Below are 21,147 nucleotides of genomic sequence, written 5' to 3' on the forward strand. Positions count from 1 at the left end.
TTCATGTTAAAACATCGTGGTTTTTCTTAAAATTTCAGGTTGTTCATAATATATCTAAAAGAATTCATCAATTAAAAAAAAAGATTTCTGTAATAGATTTGGTTCCTCTGCACAAATATTTAAACTTATTGCTATTTTTGGGGTTTATATGCCATGAGTTTTCTGATCTGGCCCCTTTGGGATCATAGTAGTAGTAGTACAAGTAGTAGTAGTAGTAGTAGTAGTAGTAGTAGTAGTAGTAGTAGTAGTAGTAGCTGGATACAGCCCCCGGACCAAAATGAGTTTGACATCCCTGCTGTAGATGCATTATAGAACTGTTCTGATGGAGGGTCTGCTATCTGTTTATCTCCATACACTGAAAAAAAGAAACAATATCTAGGTAAGTTAAAATGACTTCAGTTAAGAACATTTGACTTTATTTGAGTCGATTCAACTTGACAAGTAAAATTATCTACCAATGGAGTAAGTGTGTTTTTCTTAATTCAAGCAACAGTCGATTTTGTTTCTTATCCAGAAACAAAACTGAACAAAAGTTTTTAAGTCCAAAAAGTTGTTGTTTCTTAGTCCAAAAAGTTGCTGTCTTTCTTATTTAAAGTGTAGCAAGATGTATTTTCATATTTTAAGTACAAAAAGTCTTGTTCCACTGGCAGATCATTTTATTTGTCAAGTGAAATTTACTCAACTCAAGATAAAACTTTCTTAATTCAACTCATCTTAACTGGACTAGATTTTGTTTATTGCAGTGTGCAGATGTTGCTTTGATTAGAATGTTCCACAGTGCAGCATTAAACACGTCTTTACTGCGTGCCTCGTTAAACTTGCTTTCTTGTTGTGATTATAGACATGTACATGATGGCGTTATCCCTCCACATGACTAATGCCTTGGTAGTCGTCTACATCAAATAGAATGGATCACCAAGAAAAATAATCGTCATTTCACCATGTGTTGACTGCACTTCCAGGAAACCCCACTTAAATACGACAGAGTCAATGTGTGTAATGGTTTCTGTGGGCCTCAGTGGCTTTTTACAGCCCAGTGCAGCAAATATATTATAGATTGGTGTTAATGCAATAGGAAGCAATAACAAACATAAGTGCTGACATTAAACTGGGCCATTTTAAACACACGGGCAATGACGTGATGGAGATTTGTGACGAGCGCTTACTGTCAAAAAAATAAAAGACTCGAGCGAGCGTCATCTGCTACAAAAACAAAAAAAGACTGATGAACAAAACAGAATCAAGTGAACAGAGACACACTTTACACTCAGGTGGTTCTGTTCTAATTGATGCTAGTACTGAAATTATTAGTCTTAAAGGTCTGTTTTTGAGGAGGTTTCAACATTATATAAGTAGTAAAGTAAGTAGTAAAGTAAATAATTTCAAGCAAAATTGGACTTTTCCTGAATAATGGTCTAATCTATCAGAACTAAGGCTATGTTCAGACTGCAGGACTTAATGCTCAATTTGGATTTTTTTGTCAAATCCGAACTTTTTGAGAGGTCATTCACATTTCCAATTAAATGCGACTTGTATGTGATCTCCAGTGTGAATTTTAAAGGATCCAAAAGTGTCCCACATGTGCACTGGAGGACACGATGACGTCACACGCAGCGAGTGTGCCCACTGTTTATGGAAGTTGCCTAAACTCTGGGCTTGTCTCCCAAAATACGGTCCAGTTCTTGGTAAAATGGACAGGTTACACGACAACGGCCGCTTCGTTTGTTTGAGTCTTTAGCCTCTTTGCATTTGGTTCGCAGGCTCTTTATTTTTCGTTGACATTGGAGCCAGGACCGCCTGTAGTCGCGCTCGGACATTTCTTTGGCAATCATTTCAAAAACCACCCGGTTCCAATAAGACCCCTCCAAGCGATCCCCCCGAATATTAATAAACTCACTAACCTCGCTTTCCCTCCAGTGACGAGACTCCGAGCATGACGCGTAGGTGGATGAATGGGACCTGGTCGTTCAGACTGAAGTCACACGTCAAAAGATCAGATATGTATCGGTTTTAGGAGCACATATCCAAGTGGCCTGGGTCACGTTTGAAAAAAATCAAATCTGTGTCGTTCAAGACTGTCATTAAAAGCTCAGATACAGGAGCAAAAGGGCAAAAAAATCAGATTTGGGTCACTTCAGGCTGCAGTCTGGACATAGCCTTAGACCACGTTATTATTAAAGGTGCACTATGTAATTTTCTGTTTGACGATCCCCGATGCACTTTGGCCGAGTGACTCTTACCTCACAGCAAGAGGGTTCTGGATGAGACTCATGTTTCCCCCATCAACCCAAAACACGCACAGGAGTTTATTCACGCTTACGACACGAACCAGGAAGATGCTTGGAAAGATACGATGACAACTTCTGGCGGGCTCTGTTCGCAGTAGTAAGTCTGACAAAATCTAGGAAAAATGAGAAAATGTCCCAGTTTTCTTCATCTACATGTCATTGTCGTGTTCCGTTATGTTCGGCTACTTCGGTGTCTTATGGTGAACCGACCGACTGTGATAAAACCAACTGAAGTAAATGTGATCAGCGGTAAAATGAAGACTGCATGCGTATGTGCTGTTTGGAATCATCTTGAATTTGGTGTCCTTGTGTCTTCTAATCGCATGTACCCAGTGCGTTTGGAGTTGTGCGTCAGTGGGGAAATGATGAAAACTGAAGTGTGGTTGTAATTGTTGATGAGCTGAACATAACGGAACTCTACAATGACATTGAGATGAAGAAAACTGGGGCATTTTCTCAATTTTCCTAGATTTTGTCAGACTTACTCCCACGAACAGAAGCTCCTGAGGTTTAACCCGGAGACACTGAAGGTTTGGTCAAATACAGGAGACAAAGCACCTTAACATTAGTCTAGAATGTTCCAAAGTATGGCTGTAAACTCTATCTATCTCCATGGAACAACTTAATGGAGACAGTTAAGCAGGACATAACACCGGGCCAAATTACAGAAAGGCAACTCCGATCACGTTATGAGTAAGTCTGATTGGGATCATTAGGTCCTTATGTTATGATTATTAGCCAACAGCGCCATCTGCAGCACGCCCCCACATCCCCACTCACAGTCTGGTGGGCGATCGCCTCCCTGATCCCAGGATGGTACTTATCGCTCTCTGCGCCTGTGACTTTGGCATCGCTCCAGTCCATGAATGAATGTGTTTCATTTTTTATATATTGATCTAGACGTGAATCATGATGTTACAATTTGCACATTTAGAATAGCAATGTTCATCTAAAATTAGTTAATAAAAGAAACAATTCCAAGGTCAGGTTTGACTACCCCAAATTTAAAACTTTTTTAAGACCTTTTTAAGACCACATAAATGAAAATTAAGACCAACATCAGACCCATTATGCCGGCGAAAAACACCAGATCCAATTCTAATAATGACCAACCAACTACCTAGTCTGATTCATCAGCCGGTTTCACTTTGTAGAAACCGTCCGACTTCGCAGTGATAGAATTTGTTCGTTCGACAGTAGGCAGGTACTTTTTTTCATTTAACCAATCGCTGCTATTCAGTCGTGACGTATGTAATGCACCACTAAAGGGGTTAACTAGTACATTAAGTTTTTCCCAAATCTCATAGGAATAAGGGCAATAACGTCTTTCCCCTTGATAAAATTCACCAAACATTCTCTTTGTTCCGGCTTTAAATCCTCGACCTCGGGAATCGTTGCCAACACAGAATGTGTGTGTCTTCACTGATTGGCTGGTGCCCGAACTCACACTTCTGGGGTTTTTGCAAAGCGTCTGGTGTATTCCGATTCCTGACCTAGTCGCTGGAGAGAAATGAAACTGAGCGGAGGCACTAGGTGGCACCAGCCTGACTACCAACTACAATACTATATCTACAATCTAAGAGCCACTGCGGATTAAACCTGCACTTCCCCATGATAAATTCAGCATCTTCCTCCACTCTGCTGATTGTTTACTCATTGCCTCTGGTGCCAGAAACCAAAGTATTGTTTGCACATACTCCAAATTAGACGTTCATTCACGTTACATGATTTCAAGTTGTTGTTGTTTTTTTTTTCCCTCCCTCCATTTAACATTGCACTGCAGCCCAGTTGAGTATACAAAAAAAAAAATAGGCTAATGAAATTTAAGACCTTTGTGAAAAAAATAAGACTTGGACAACATAATTTAAGACTGTTTAAGGCTTTAATTGAGGAACATGAAATTTAAGACCTTTTTAAGACTTTTAAAACCCCGCGGGTATCCTGAATTGCTGACATCACCGTAAAAAAGAATCACACGCTGTGAGCTACTCCTATGGACAGCTGCACATGACAATGGCAAGTAGCTGATTTTGTACCAAAATGACAACGCAACGCTGCCAAATCCTTCATGTATCACCTTAAAACTTGCTTAAATTTAATCTAAGAAGCTATTACAGATTTCTCAAACATGCACGAATCACTGCAAATACAACTCTGAACAACTCTGAGAGGGTGAATGAGAAGAGGAAACAACTATCTCATGCTTATAAAACCTCTGAAATTCCTATTTTGCATACGTTTCAAAGAGAAAGGTCTTTTGCGTGACATCCATTTGACTTTGCAGTGCACACGCTCTGACCACTCTTTACTGTCAACATATAAATCCCAAGATGCATTCCTCCAGGCCACGCCCCCTCATGGATTTATTTAATGCTACAGGAAGCAGTAGCAACATTAGCACTGGCATAAACCCCAGCCATTTTCCAGACAGTTAATCAATGAGAGGAAATGAGCAGTACAGTAAAGATGCGGCACACGGGGTCCAGAGGGGAAGGTGCAGACGGCCCGACGAGGCGCTCTGCCCCAGGACACGGCTCCTCGCGGCTCCTTGCGGCTCCTCACGGCTCCACTTTATGTTATGAGAGGACCACAACTCTGACTACTTAAACGTGCAGTGTGTAACTTTTCTGAGGGTTCGTCAAATAGTTTTCTCCATGGAGATGTTATTGCTTTGAATGGAATGTTTCGTAGTATGGCATTCAACCTTTCTATCATCATGGAGACCAAACTAGACCAAGTTACAGGTCAGGTCTGTGCAGAGGCGACCCCACTCACAGTCAAAATGTTGTTTTTCTAGGTATTTTTGAGCTGTAAAAGCACCTGTAATTAAATAAATGTAAGGTAGAGCTAAAGCAGAACTAAACCAGGACTAAACCAGAACTAAACCAGAACTAAACCAGGACTAAACCAGGTCTAAACCAGGACTAAACCAGGTCTAAACCAGGATTAAACCAGGATTAAACTATGACTAAACCAGGTCAAAACCAGGATTAAACCAGGACTAAACCAGGACTAAATCAGGACTAAATTAGGACTAATCTTGGACTTAAGAGCCAGAGGGAGAATCCCAAGTCCACGAATCAGGGTGTCCAAAAAGCGGGATTGGGATGCAGAGCTAAACGCTGGTCATTTCCCTTGCGGTCACCCAACGGTCTACAAGGGCGCACCTTCGGGCCCGTCCAGACACTCCAGTCCTAGTTCAGTTTTGGTTTAGACCTGTTTTAGTCCTGTATTAGTCTTGGTTCAGTCCTGGTTTAGTCCTGGTTCAGTCCTGGTCCCTCATGTCTCAGGTCACTATAGGACAGTACTGCAGATATCATGAGCCTATGTAGTTTGTTTTCACCGTTTCCACTATCTCTGGTTTGACATTTAAGTAGTATCAATTTTAAATGTTTATTTTTTTTTCATATCTCACATTGGGAGAAGTGGGTGGACAACGAACCCCCGCGTACACATGCCCACTACACCCCTGATCCACTTTATTCACTACTAAACTGTATAATTGCATTTCTATTTTTCTTTTATAAAGAAGTATTTAATGGATACATGAACATTCTGGTGTTTTAATAGTGCTATCTGCTGATCCTAGTCTTTTTTAATTTAATTTAATTAATTTATTTACTTTCACTTTTAATACAAACTTGGTATATTTGCAGCTTTGTGATCAAAAATGTCTAAATATAAGTTTGTGCTGCCAGGTGCTGCAAAGTGTGGTTGTGGGTGGAGTTTAGGTGTTCAGTCGCACTTTAATTAATAAGTTATATACTATTATTATTTCTTTATTAGTTTATTTCATTCATAAAGTATATAAAAAAAGAGATTAACAGTGATCTAATATTAAACATACAAGAAATGAATGAAAAGGAGCAGAAAGAGCAGAGTCATCTTATGTCATCTGCCCCCTCTTCAGTTCTCCAGACACTTTAACACTCATGGTTACTTTAAAACATTTCAAATCAATACAATTTATTCATTACATTATAAAAAAAGTGAAGTCATGGTTTCAGATGGAGGGAGGAGGCTCTTTAAAGGCGCTGCATCTGGGTTTTATTGTCTTAAAACGATCAGTCTCGAACCTGAAAGTCAGTTCCCTTCCGCCGTTGGGTCCTCTCCTTTTCTGCATAAAGTATTTTACTAAAATTCCTCACAGTAATAAGTGAATTTTATGGAGTCAGTGCCCTCACGGAGCCGGTAACAAGCTCCACAGCACATGTAATCGCCCTCACCAGGAAAGAAACTGTTTTCGCTGCTATTTTCGTCCCGAGATGTGACGCGGATCTGATTTTACAAAGCGGCGAAACAAAACACAGGACCGAGAGAGCGCCGCGACGCCTCCGACCGTACAAGAGGCAGGATTTAACTCTAACGCGAGTAGAAAACAGCTGCTGGCGCTCGGCAAATGGGCAAATTACAGGTTATGGTATGGAGGATTACTGTTATGGTGTATAGGAGGTAAATCGTGTGTTTGTGCAGAGGAGGGTTTGTCAGAGCGAGACGCAGGACTCCAGCGGCGGAGATGTGAGCGCAAAAACAAATACTTATTTAAAAGTACGTTTGAGCTGAGGGGGCGGGGCTACGCGAGAGGAGAGAGAGAACACCTGCGGAGATGAGACTTCACTCTCGCTACGCAAAGACGCAGACGACAGGAGCAGAGATGACAGGAGTAGAGAGAAGAAGAAGACCAGGAGCAGAGAGGAGAAAAGGAGCAAAGACAACAGAAGTAGAGGAGGACAGGAGCAAAGAGGAGGAGAGAGGAGAGGAGCTGAAAGACTGGAGCAGAGAGACGAACAGGAGCAAAGAGACGAACAGGAGCAAAGAGGAGGACAGGAGCAGAGAGGAGGACAGGAGCAGAGAGCACCTGTGGAGATGTGACTTCTCTCTCTCGCTACGCAGATGACAGGAGAAGAGAGGATGAAAGAAACAGAGAGGACAGGAACAGAGAGAAGGACAGGAGCAGAGAGGATGGAAAAAAGCAGAGGACAGGAGCAAAAAAGGACAGGTGCAGAGACAACAGAAGCAGAGACGAGGACGAGAGCTGAGGAGCAAACATGACAGGAGCTGAAAGGACAGGAGCACAAAAGACAGGAGCAGAGATAACAGGAGCTGAAACAACAGGAGCAGAGGGGAGGACAGGAGCAAAAAAGACAGGACCAGAGAAGACAGGAGGAGAGAGGAGGGCATGAGCAGAAAGGAATGGGACCAGAGGAGCAAAGATGACAAGAGCTGAAAGGACAGGAACAAAAAGGACAGGAGCAGAGAGCAGCTTTGGAGATGTGACTTCTCTCTCTCGCTACGCAGATGACAGGAGCAGAAAGGACAGGAGCAATGAGGAGGACAGGAGCAGAAAGGACAGAAGCAGAGAGGAGGACAGGAGCAGAGAGGACAGGAGCAGAGAGGAAGGGGACAGGAGCAGAGAGGAGGACAGGAACAAAGAGGAGGACAGGAGCAGAAAGGACAGGAGCAGAGAGAGAAGAGGACAGGAGCAGAGGAGAGGAGCAAAGAAGATGACAAGAGTAGAGATGACAGGAGAAGAGAGGAGGACAGGAGCAAAGAGGAGGACAAGAGCAGAGAGCAGCTTTGGAGATGTGACTTCTCTCTCTCACTGCGCAGACGACAGGAGCAGAGAAGATGAAAGAAGCAGAGGAGGACAGGAGCAAAAAAGGACAGGTGCAGAGACAACAAAAGGAGAGAGGAGGATGGGAGCTGAAAGGACAGGACCAGAGGAGCAAAGATGACAGGAGCTGAAGGGCAGGAGCTGAAAGGAGGACAGGAGCAGAGAGGAGGACAGGAGCAAAGAGGAGGAACAGGAGCAAAGAGAAGGACAGGAGCAAAAAGAAGAGGAACTGAAAGGACAGGAGCAAGGAGGAGGACAGGAGCAGAAACGACAGGTGCAGAGACAACAGAAGCAGAGGGGAGGATGGGAGCTGAGGAGGAAAAATGACAGGAGCAGAAAGTACAGGAGCAGAGGGAGGACAGGAGCAGAGTAGAAATGACAGGAGCAGAAATGACAGGGGCAGAAATGACAGGAGCAGACAGGACAGGAGCAGCGCCTGTCTTCTCTCTCTCTCTCTACACGCAGAGACTGGGAGCAAACACCCACAACAGAGGCGATTTTCAGCTCCCACAGATGAATGCTGTTGTTGTGTCCTTGGGCAAGACACTTAACCCACCTCTCCCCCAGTGTGTGTGTGTACGAGTGTGTGTGCGTGGGTGAGTGGTTTCATGATGTAAAGCGCTTTGAGCCTTGAAGGAGGAAAGGCACAATATAAAGGACTACAGTGACCATTTACCACACACAGAAATGTCAAGGACTTTTTAAAAATCATAAATTAAAACTGTTTGTTTGCCAAAATCTGCCCGACTAGATTAAAAATAATGACACAAAAAGAGCCACTATTTCATTAAAAGTTTGTAAACATTATTATCAACTGGGATTCAAATGAAGTTAAAATAAATGGCGCAACTTTTATTTTCCAATCTGTAATGAAGAACTCAAAATTAAAGACGTTCATGCTTCAAAATGTAAACCTAAAACATGTGGTAATGGTGATAATGGTCCAAAAACACGTGAAAAAGACGCCACAAGGAAAAACGCAAGATTTAAAAGTGTTGTACCAGATGTTTACTGTCTTAAAAATGTAAAAAAAAACAAAAAAAACAACAGAATTATTTCAGGGGACAGGGATGAGGACTAAACCAGGACTTAAGCAGGACTAAAGCAACGGAGCTCGGTGCACCTCCTCGCCTGTCCCGACACTCAGTCCTGGTTTAGTCCTGTTTTAGTCCTGATTCAGTTCTGTTTTAGTCCTGATTCAGTCCTGTTTTAATCCTGGTTCAATCCTGTTTTAGTGCTGATTCAGTCCTGGTTCAGTGCTATTTTAGTCCTGACTCTGTCCTGTTTTAGTCCTGATTCCATCCAGTTTTAGTTCTAATTCAATCCTGTTTCAGTCCTGTTTTAGTCCTGATTCAGTTCTGTTTTAGTCCTGGTTTAGTTCTGCTTTAGTCCTGATTCAGTCCTGTTTTAGTCCTGATTCAGTCCTGTTTTAGTCCTGATTCAGTCCTGTTTTAGTCCTGATTCAGTCCTGTTTTAGTCCTGATTCTGTCCTGTTTTAGTCCTGATTCCATCCAGTTTTAGTTCTAATTCAATCCTGTTTCAGTCCTGTTTTAGTCCTGATTCAGTCCTGTTTTAGTCCTGATTCAGTTCTGCTTTAGTCCTGGTTCAGTTCTGCTTTAGTCCTGATTCAGTCCTGTTTTAGTCCTGATTCAGTCCTGTTTTAGTCCTGATTCAGTTCTGTTTTAGTCCTGATTCAGTTCTGTTTTAGTCCTGATTCAGTTCTGTTTTAGTCTTGATTCAGTCCGGTTTTAGTCCTGATTCAGTCCGGTTTTAGTCCTGGTTCAGTCCCGTTTTAGTCCTGGTTCAGTCCCGTTTTAGTCCTGGTTCAGTCTCATTTTAGTCCTGGTTCAGTCCTGGTTCAGTCCTGATTCAGTCCTGTTTTAGTCTTGTTTTAGTCCTGGTCCCTCATGTCTCAGGTCACTATAGGACAGTAGTGCAGATTTCATGAGTCTATGCAGTTTTCACCGTTGCCAATTGCTCTGGTTTGACATTTTAGTTGTAGTTATTTTATATATATATATATATATATATTTTTTTTTTAAATATATCTCACGTTTAGAGAAGTGGGTGGACTGAGTACCCCTGTGTACCAAGCCCACGACACCCAAGATAATATGTGTCCTGTAACTTTGGTTTACGCAGCGACTATTTATCCTTTATATCATAGTCACATTAAATATGAATGAAAACAGCTGAAAGACGGAGTCAGAGAAAGAGGCGCTGTGATTGGTTGAGGAGGTGAGAGGGGGCTTGTGATTGGCTGAGGAGGTGAGAGGGGGCTTGTGATTGGCTGAGGAGGTGAGCAGGGGCTTGCGATCGGCCGAGGCGGTGAACTCACTTTGCATACAGAGTCCGTCGGTACAGTTCTGGGACTGGAGCACCAGGCCCTCGCAGTCCCGCCCTCCGTTCTTGGGGGCGGGGTTGGTGCACTCCCTCCTCCTCCACTGGGTGCACTCCGTCCCGCAGGCCGACCACTTGCTCCAGTCGGTCCACTCTCCGTCCACTAGGGGGCAGAGACAAGACGGGAAATAAAGTACAGGCCTTAGCAAAGACTCGAGTTAAAAAAAAAAAAAAAAGAAGTACAAATTAAAAAAAAGAGTCAATGGAGCCAAATTGTGTCCCTGCTCACTTTCTTTTTGGAACAGTGTGTCTTGAAGTGTGAAAAGACAGCCTTTTCACCAAAATAAAGCTTAATTTAGATCTAAAATTAAAACAAGTAACAAAAGTCAGCTTTATTTTTACTTACTAGATTGAACAGAGCTATTGTTTTACACACACAAAAAAAAAATCTAAATTAAAGGTATTTACTATTAATTAACTGAATTTGTCACTGAACCTGAATATTTGATGTAATTATCTGTTGATTATGAAGTCAACTATGCTCTCCGTGAATTGACGTGGAACAAAGCAAAGTTTAAAAGTTACAGGGAGAGGAAAGAAGAAGAAAAAAGTATCATTCACTTTGATTTATTGTTTTTCTGTCACTCAAAAGATAAAGTGAGTCTGACATAAGCCCTGGAAGTAAGATACTGTGCGTACTGTTACCTGTGCATGGTTCAGTCCTGTTTTAGTCCTGTTTTAGTCCTGTTTCAGTCCTGTTTTAGTCCTGTTTTAGTCCTGTTTCAGTCCTGGTTTAGTCCTGTTTCAGTCCTGTTTCAGTCCTGTTTCAGTCCTGGTTTAGTCCTGTTTTAGTCCTGTTTCAGTCCTGTTTCAGTGCTGTGTTAGTCCTGTTTCAGTCCTGTTTCAGTCCTGTTTCAGTCCTGGTTTAGTCCTGTTTTAGTCCTGTTTCAGTCCTGTTTTAATCCTGTGTTAGTCCTGTTTTAGTCCTGCTTCAGTCCTGTGTTAGTCCTGTTTTAGTCCAGTTTTAGTCCTGATTTTAGTCCAGTTTTAGTCCTTTTTTAGTCCTTTTTTAGTCCAGTTTTAGTCCAGTTTTAGTCCAGTTTTAGTCCTGGTTCGGTCCTGTTTTAATCCTGTTTTAGTCCTGGTTCAGTCCTGGTTCAGTCCAGTTTTAGTCCTGTTTCATAGTGTTACCTGTGTATGTTGTTACCTGTGTGTGTTGTTACGTATGCGTAGTGTAACACCTGTGTGTGTTGTTACCTGTGCATAGCGTGGTGCAGTCCAGCTTCTGTATGGCTTGTCCCACACAGGGCAGGCCTCCGTTCAGGGGGGCGGGGTTCGTGCAGCTCCGAGTGCGTTTCTGAAAGCCCCGCCCGCAACGACTGCTGCACGCCGACCACTCCGTCCACGTGGACCAGCCGCCGTTCACTGAGGAGACAAGAGGAACTACTGTCAGGTATGGTAGACATGACCAATGTGAGGCATGGGAAGAACATTTTGTGTCCAGATTATGTTAAAATAAGACTCTTTGTTGTGTCAATCTTTACATTGATATAATCAGTACAAGCCACTTCAAAAACACCAAGGAGCAAGGCCTGGGCTCAACTGGTTATAGAAGATTAGAATCTGTTCCAAAAGAGTTGACCTCAGCAGACATGTATGAAAAAAAAAAAAAACTAACATCAGCTTTCAACCATGTTTTATGTAGCCAAGCTGATGCCACCTCGTGCTTCCGCTCAATTTCATTTCTCGCCGGCGACTAGGTCAGAAATCGGAATACACTAGACAGTTTGCAAGAACCCCAGGGGGCCAATCAGCGAAGAGGTGTGAAGCCATGACATCAAACTCAAGCTCTTGTCTGGGTCCCATTTGTGGAACAGCACAACAGTAAACAAAGCGTCGAGATGGATGTAGAAGAAGACAGACATTCTGTGTTGGCAACGAGTCCTGAGATCGAGGATTTAAAGCCGGAACAAAGAGAATGTTTGGTGAATTTTTTCAAGGGGAAAGACATTATTGCCCTTCTTCCTACAGAATTTGGCGCATTACAAAGTCAAAACCAAACAGCAGTGACTGGTTAAATTAAAAAAAGCACCCGCCTACCGTCGAGTGACTGAATCCTAATGCTGCAAACGGAGTGAAACCGGCTGATGAATCAGGCTATGTTTTAACTCCCTCATTCAAAACATGCCTGAAGAGGTTTCAGATGTCATCCTTGCATGTTTGAGTAATCTCGTGATCTCTCATGAGTCCTATTCAAACCCTCCTTACGTTTAACTAAGATTCTGTCCAAGGCTCCGCCCACAAGCCTACGTCACCTATGCTCCCACGCAGCAATTCTCCATAAATACACAAAAACATGATACAAAACTGTATACTACAACTTCACAAACCTGATGCGTAAAGAGTGGAGTGTGCAATACTGGGAACTGTGCAATGAATGGAGTGTGCAATATTTTATTATTTAGCTCCCTGTGACCCCCGCCCCTTGGGACAAAGGATGGAAATTTCCCTTAGGCTACAACCCGGTGTGTTTACATTCATGTTGTGTCATGTTTGTTCATTAACACGCTCTGTCCCAATCAAATAAATACATAAATAAATACGATGTGCAGTCATTTCATTTGCGGGTGCACCCTGATTGTGTTGTGCTAGCGCTCTGAAGGGGGAGTGACTTAGCAGAGGAAGTAAACGGAGGGAGAACTCATATTGTCTAAAAAGAAACTGGAACTTTTCTAAACATCCATCCATCCATTTTCTTCCGATTTATCTGGGGTCGGGTCGCGGAGGCAGCAGTCTAAGCAGGGACTCCCAGTCTTCCTTCACCCCAGACACTTCCTCCAGCTCCTCCAAGGGATCCCCGAGGCGTTCCCAGGCCAGCCGAGAGACATAGTCCCTCCAGCGTGTCCTGGGTCTTCCCCGGGGCCTCCTCCTGGACTCTTTTTCTAAACAATAAAAAGTATGTCACCGATTAAGAAAATAAGAACTGAGCAGTGGGCGACTTATCTGCGATATGACGAAAATAAGCGATTAAAAATGGCTCAAACATGCTTGAATCGCTCCAGATACAACGTCAGGTGGGTAAACGGTGAGTGGAAACAATTACAACCTGGTGAAAAGCTCTAAAAAGTCCATTTTGCAGAATAGGCCTGCTTTAGGGTTCACAGAACACGATGTAAAAGCTCCAGTCGTTGTAAGCTAAAATTGAGTGCACAAATCTCTACTGGAGCTGTGAGCGGAGATCTGGGGCCTTTAAACGGCAGAATCACAGCGGCTCCGGCCCAGTGGAGCAGGAGCTGTCCCAACCACACTCTCACATTTTAATACACTGTTCATTTAATTCAGCTGTTTGTTTGGACGGATTCAGTGTTTACAGACGTCGAGGGACCGGAGCGTTCACGTTTGCTCGCAACAACTGCAATCTCCAGCACACACACACACACACACAGACACAGACGCGCACACAAACACACACAATTATACTTCATACACACAGAGAGATGCAGCCACTTCAAAACCAACAAAACTTTGGGAAAACACAAAATGCTGAGCTGTGTTGCACCATTTGTAAAGAGGAAAGGAAGTCAACTGAGGCCACTGTAAGGCACTACAGTACACTATCAGGTCTGGAGAGGGTTTTGTTACTGGTGGTGTAGTGGTTAGACAGCCAGCCCTACAACGAAAAGGTCTGAGGTTCAAGTGATACGATGCAGACGATACTGTCAATATTCTCAAGGGGTGTGACGCTGACTGTAGGCTTTGCACTGTCACATACTCAATCTTCAATCAACTTTAATCTAATGTTAACACAGTCTAAACAGAAAGAGCGACTTAGTTGGAGCTACAACAGGTGAGAAGATTTGTGCTCTTTCTTAAACAAGACTCTCACGCATAAAACTGCAAACTAAGTCACATTATTCAACAGTCACTCTCACCTTGTGTTTAAAATCAAACTCCTAAACAGGCTCATAAACACTCGTATTGATCACAGGCTCCTGAAAATGTGCTCTTTCAATCCATTTTGTATTTTTCTTCTCTTAATGGTAACAGTTCAACATTCTACCAGAGTAGTACATATAGAACACCCCCAGCATGATGTCACTGCAAAGCATCAATAGGCCAAATTCATGCTCTAAAATTTGATAATGTGATAATTTCAGATGGAGGACAGTGGCCAATTTAACTGTACAGGAGAGTCTCTGTTTTTGAAAGAAATCTCCAAACTTAAGATCCACAAATGTTGAACTTTGGCATTTTAATGCAGACATGTCAAACTCAGGCCCAGGGGCCAAATTCGGCCTGCGATATAATTATATTTGGCCCACGAGAATATGTATTAGGGCTGCCCACCCAAATAGACTATAGAGACATTATTTATTTAAAACTTTGTTGTTATTTTATATTATGCTTGTTCTGGATTCAATGTTTAAGCAAAACAAAAACAAAAAAATTAAAAATTAAACACTGATTTTAATAAGAAATTTAACATTGCATATCTCAAAAGAAGAGAAAACATGCAGATGTTGGTGAAATTTTTCAGTAAATATTTAGTTTTGCTCACGACTCAGTCCCCGTTTTTAATTTTCGCCCTCTGAATTTAAGTTTGACACTCCTGTATTAATGTGATACTTTAAAGTCCTTTGAAGCAGCAGACTGCACCTCTAACCCCTGGATCATCCTCGCAGAGCTCCACCTGCAGCTGGAGTCTCACTAAAGTGACCTCCTCCCTCAGACCTGCTCCCTGAGGCTCCCCGTTGAGCCTCTAGAACCAGTGTTGACTTCCTTGTACCCTGAGCCACTGTCAGAAAAGACTCTCTTTCTATTCTTGCCTCTGAACGGCTGGACATAGTTCTCTGTCCCTCAGTCCCCCAAGTCCTTCCCGTGGAGCCAAAGCAGCGTGTCTTGGCTCCATGACACAGGTTTTTGCTCCTCACCTGAGATCCTCACAACAGCCTGTCTTTATGGTGTTGTTACCCATGTCCCATAATTCTCCTGACTCACTCTGCAGCCACCTGTAGCTCTGGAGTTTCAGGGTGTTTCCAGTCAGCCCCTGCCATTTTCAGATTTTTTCAGACCTTGCCGAAACTGCGAAGAAATCCACGGCTCTCTAGTGCGATGTGCAGTTATTTATAGAAGGAACCGACAGCTGCACAGAGCTTTGTTGTGATGATGTTTACGGCGCCTGCTCTGCTCCCACTGCGCACCTCATTTTACTAACACAGAAATAATCAGATTGTATTAAGTTGTTTTATATGAATATGTGCAAATTATTACATGATGACCCACAGGTAGCATCGATAGTAACTCTAGAGCAGACACAAGTACTATACATCTGCTTTAAAAAGGTGTTTGAAAAGTTTGAATCTAATTGAAGAGCCTTGACCACCGCATCACCCCTCCTCTCACCCCTCATTCTCCTCTCCTCACCCCTCTCCATCTCTCCCTCTCTCTGTCGTGTTCTCGTGTTGTGAGCCGCTGTATTTTCCTGGCTGCTCTTCACCTTGCTCTGGTGTGAGGCGGCCTCCTGTCGCAGAGTGGAGCAGATTGAACTGCAGATTGAACAATCTATTTCAGTGAGGATACATCAGTGTCAGAGCACTCCATCTCGGCCTGTCCGACGTGCACGCTCACACACGCACGTGCGCACACTCAAACATGTGCGCTCTGCCACGTGCACTCTCTCACGTGCGCGCGCTCAAACACACAAAACTGCACTTGTTTAGAAGGAAACAGCGCTGCCTTTATTTTGTTATCCTCAGTTGTGCAGCTACAGGTTTGTATGAGGTTTCAGTGAAAAATAAAGATAATTTGCAGTAACTAACTTGTTTCCATGGAGATTTAATGCCATACTGTGAAACATTTCAGGCAAAGGAAATTGATACTGCAAGCTCTGTTACTCTAATTAGGCTTTAAACTGAATTTTAACACAATCAGACCAAAAATACCAGATTTGGAGCTACAACAGGTGAGATGATTTGTGATGAATCCGTGTATCATTCATTCAGTTGTTTTTCAAAATAAAACAAAAAATAAGAAAATGAAAAAAAAAAAATATATATATATATATATATACATGTGTGTGTGTGTGTGTGTGTGTGTGTGTGTGTATATATATATATATATATATATATTATATATATTTTTTTTTTTTTTTTTTCCTTCTTCTTCATTATTTATCTCCGAAACAAAACCAAAAAGAAAAAAGAATAACGATTTTTTTTTCTTCCAGTTTTTGATTTTGTGTTTTAATGAATAATGGGGAAAAAAAATGATAGTCCTCTTTTAGTTCTGGTTTAGTCCTGATTCAGTCCTGGGATCAGTCCTCGTTCAGTCCTCGTTCAGTCTGTATGCGGCTTAAAAGTCCGGCATCACAGTTTAAGTCACGGAAATGGGACTGGACCCAGGACTGAACCAGAACTAAACCAGGACTAAACCAGCACTAAACCAGGACTAATCTTGGACTTGAGAGAGAGAGATAAGACCCTGAGTCCGTGGAGCAGGGTGTACGCAAAGTGTTGGACACGGAGCTCAGTGCCGGTCCTTTCTCCTGTGGTCCTGTTTTAGTCCTGGTTCTGTCCATATGTGGCACAAAAGTCCGGCATCTCAGTTTAAGTCACAGAACGGCCGTTATCCGTTTTTCCATTATTCTTAATTTTTGTTTTATTTTGAAAAACAAATGAACAAATGATACACGGATTCATTTCCAACATGTTGTGTACTACTGTAGCCACAGCTGCCTTGGGTCAGACTGATGGTTTTCACTCACCCATCACATTAACTGTCAGAGTGGCTGATGTTTCTTGCCAAAAGACACAACAGCAGTGTCACAAAGCCATTTCAGATTCTCCATTATCGTGTTGTTTCCTCATCACAAACAAACCTGGAGTTGTGTTTCGTTTCATTCACACAAACCCTGCATATTCACTCAAACAAAAACAGTCTCATGTGGTAATACAGGAAGTGCTCCACTGTGTTTTTAAACTCCACACACCTTCACTAGAATCATTTGGATATTTTCAGATTTTCAGCCCTGGAACTGCCGATCTCTGCTGAACTAAAAGGTAAAACGTGGGCATTAACTTCAAAACTACCACTTCATGACATCACAAGGTGGATTTTGAGAGCATTTTGAGCTTTGGAGATGTAGACAGTCTAATAATAAAGAGTCAAATAAAACACAACCCAATGTTTTTGAGGAGGAAACAACATTAGGACGTGTCATAAAGCTCACAAGAGTCAATTTTTCGTAATATCAGGTCTTTGTTCACGCTTTATAGAAATGTAACTACTCCAAGACATTTTCGAGATTTGCTCCGTGAAAAGAAACTGGATTTTTTATTTCATATTTTTCTTGTCTGATGAAAAAGTCAATTTGAGAGATATCCAATATGATCCAGCCCTACAGCCTCTCATCTCATCCCATAATGTCTCCATACACTGCCGGAGATTGGTAACAACAAAACCATCGTAAGTGCAATTTGAGGCTAAATGTGCAGGTACACGCGGCGTGAGGAGGGACAGGTGCGGTCCTGTCTGAACCTGGCGACAGGAGCTGATTTCCCCTGTGGTCCCGTGCTCCGGCCCCAGACCTGTTCAGACACTTTGCAGAAGGAACCATCGAAATCAGTCCAGAGACGAGGGACAAATATCTGATCCAGACAGAAGCTCACGTAAGTAATAAAAAAGTACTAACGTTTTATGCTTTTATTTGTCTCTAAAGAATGTAGAAAATGTAAAGAATAATGTTGTCCTATAGTCAAAAACAGACCTGGAGTTGTATTTTGTTTCATTCACTCTTGTTTCATTAATCCGCTATTCAAAAGTTGTATTTTGTGAGCCTCAAAAATACTTTGTTTGAATTTTGCCTGTTTAGTTGCATCTTAGATAAAACTCCAGATTTCTCTTGTTGTCATCTCATTAAAAACAAACCTAGAGTTGTATTTAGTTTTATTAATGAGCTATTCAAAATTTGTATTTTCTGAGGCCTCAAAAATGCTCAGTTTAAATTTTTCCTGTTTTGTTGCGTCATAAATAAAACTCCATATTTCTCCTGTTGTCATCTCATCAAAAACAGACCTGGATTTGGATATTTATTGGATATTTTGGATATTTTGTTTCGTTCATGTTTTTTTCATTAATAAAAAATTCAAAAGTTGTATACTCGGTGCCTAAAAAAATGCTCCGTTTGCAATTTGCCTGTTTAGTTGCATCATAGATAAAACTCCAGACTTCTCCTTTTTGTCTGAAGTTTTGTTTTTACGTTTTGTTCTCACATGAAACACAAACCTAGAGTTCTATTTTGTTTCGTTCACACCACTATTCAAAAATCACATTTTCTGAGCCTCAAAAATGCTCAGTTTATATGTGACCTGTTTTGTGGCGTTATAGATAAAACTCCAGACTTCTCATGTTGTCGTCTCATCAAAAACAGACCTGGAGTTTTATTTTGTTTCGTTCACACTTGTTTCATGAATCTGCTACTCAAAAACAAACCTAGAGTTCTATTTTATTTTGTTCGCACTTGATTCAATAATCTGAGACTTTAAAAATGCTCAGTTAAAATTTTACCTGTTTTGTTGCATCATAGATAAAATTCCAGACTTCTCTATTTTGTCCTCGCATCAGAAACAGACCTGCGTGGTGTTTCGTTCACAATTGTTTCATTAATCTGCTATTCAAAAGTCATTGAGATTTGAGATGTTTTGTTGCATCATAGATAAAACTCCAGACTTCTCATGTTGTCGTCTCATCAAAAACAGACCTGGAGTTTTATTTTGTTTTGTTCACACTTGTTTCATGAATCTGCTATTCAAAAGTTGTATTTTGTGAGCTTCTAAAGTGCTTTGTTTGCATTTTTCCTGTTTAATTGCATCATAGATAAAACTCCAGACTTCCCCTGTACAGTTTTTAAGTCTGTAAACCATCACTGGATTCATTCTACGATACAACTGTGTTCACAACCATCGCATGGCTCTTTTAGCACAGCATTCACAGAGGAAAAGGACTTTTAGGACAATTAGTTTGCTGACAGCAGAGGGAGCTCCAGAGCTTAAATACCCCAGTGGAAACAGAGGTGTAGTTTTCCAAATGCAGACATTATTTTAATACAAAGCACAGAGATTTCCTTACTAACTGTACTATTTTCTGTACTAATTCTAATTTGAAGTACACTACCTGATAAAAGCTGGGAAATAACCTTCTCATACCTTTAATTTTTATTTTCATGTTTACCACTTTCTACATTTTACATACATGGAAGACATCAAACGTATAAAGCAAGATTTATGGATTTATGTAGCTAAGAAAAATGTGAAATAACTCAGAGTATCCACCCTTTGCTTTGTCAACAGCACTGCAAGCCCTTGTCCTTCTGTCAATGAGCTTCACGATGAAATCTCCGGAAATGGTTTTCAGTTCACAGCTGTGCCTTGCTGGTCAAGAATCCCAAAAGTGAATCAAGTTTTGAGGTATTTTAAGCTCAGTTTTTGTTCACTACATTCCATGGGTCATTCATAGTTTTAATTAGCCCAATTCATCAGCTGGTTTCACTTCGAAGAAACCGTCTGACCTGGCAGCATTAGGATTCGTTCGCCCGACGGTAAGACCAATCGCTGCAATTTGGTCGTGAATTTGTAATGCGCCAAATCCCGTAGGAAGAAGGGCAATAATGATTAAATTTACCAAACATTCTCTTTGTTCTGGCTTTAAATCCTCGATCTCGGGAATCGTCGCCAACACAGAATGTCTGTCTTCGTTTACATCCATCTTGACCGCTTTGTTTACTGTTGTGCTGTTCCACAAAAGGGATCCAGACAGACGCTTGAGTTTGACGTCATAGATTCACAGCTCTTCACTGATTGGCCGGTGCGTGGTCTACAACTTCCGGGGCTCTTGCAAACTGTCTAGTGTCTTCTGGTTCTTGACCTAGTCGCTGGAGAGAAATGAAATTGAGCGGAGACACTGGGTTTTGATATTTTCAGTGAGAATCTAATAATGTACATAATCATGGATATAAAGAAGAAACATAAATGAAAAAAAAGTGTGTCCAAACTTTTGACAAGCAATGCACCGCTTCAAGTTTCTCAGTTCCGATACTTCGATACCGTGGCTCTAAGTATCTGCTGATTACTGATATCAACCACCGATACCAGGAAAGGACTTAAAACCAGCATTTATTTCCTTAAAACAAAAATAAAATAAGACAAAACTGATCCAAATGCTTTATGTAGCTTTTATTTAACTACAGAAGAACTTCGTATAACTTCAAACCCAAACAGTATGAGACTTTTTGGGCCAAACTGATGCCAAACTGAACCGATATTTCAAAGCCGATTTCCTATCTCGTATATTTTTCCTTATCGCCGCCAATATCAGACACCAGTGCGTCTGTACTTTTGACTGGTCATGTATTTTCCAATAAACTTCCAAACAAAACTTTACTCGAGTCCAAAATAAACCTAAAAATAAGCCTGGTCCCTGAGCAGCAGCAGCACGGCGTCTCTGCTCCACACCGTTTGTCTGTTTTTTGGCCGTTCCATAGTGAACATTTTGGGAACACAAGTGCCCCCTTTTAAACGCGACGCTCTGATTGGAGGGTTTTAATTGGCTGTGGTCAAAGGTGAAGTGGGTGTATTGGGCCAATCACAATGAGCCGTGGATGACTTGGCAGAGACGCAGCTAATTTCAGACGACAGATGGGGACCTGTTTTTGTCGCGCTTTCGGTGATTTCACAAACACACAATAGACCAAACTGAACGGTGCTAATTTCTCATTATTTTATCTTCTTTTATTGGTGTTTTTTCGTACTCTCAAATGGAGGGGCAAAAGAAAAAAGTTTCTCCTATAGTCAGTGACAGTGTTGGGGAGTAACAGATTACATGTACCAGAGACACGTAATCAGAGCACAA

General features: G+C 41.7%; 1 protein-coding gene across 1 annotated transcript in view; it reads right to left on the reverse strand.

Moving 5' to 3' along the window:
* unc5ca (unc-5 netrin receptor Ca) overlaps positions 1–21,147 on the reverse strand; it is a 662,261-nt gene that overhangs the window by 73,528 nt on the left and 567,586 nt on the right. Inside the window, exons 6-7 of the mRNA XM_055161462.1 lie at positions 11,500–11,667; positions 10,241–10,405 (exon numbers count right to left, since the gene is read on the reverse strand). Coding sequence (XP_055017437.1) covers positions 10,241–10,405; positions 11,500–11,667 — 333 coding nt within the window. The remainder of the gene's footprint in view (positions 1–10,240; positions 10,406–11,499; positions 11,668–21,147) is intronic.

Source organism: Boleophthalmus pectinirostris, unplaced genomic scaffold, assembly GCF_026225935.1.
Source record: "Boleophthalmus pectinirostris isolate CB_2022bp ecotype Guang Dong unplaced genomic scaffold, ASM2622593v1 HiC_scaffold_4, whole genome shotgun sequence".
Taxonomy (NCBI): Eukaryota; Metazoa; Chordata; class Actinopteri; order Gobiiformes; family Gobiidae; genus Boleophthalmus; species Boleophthalmus pectinirostris.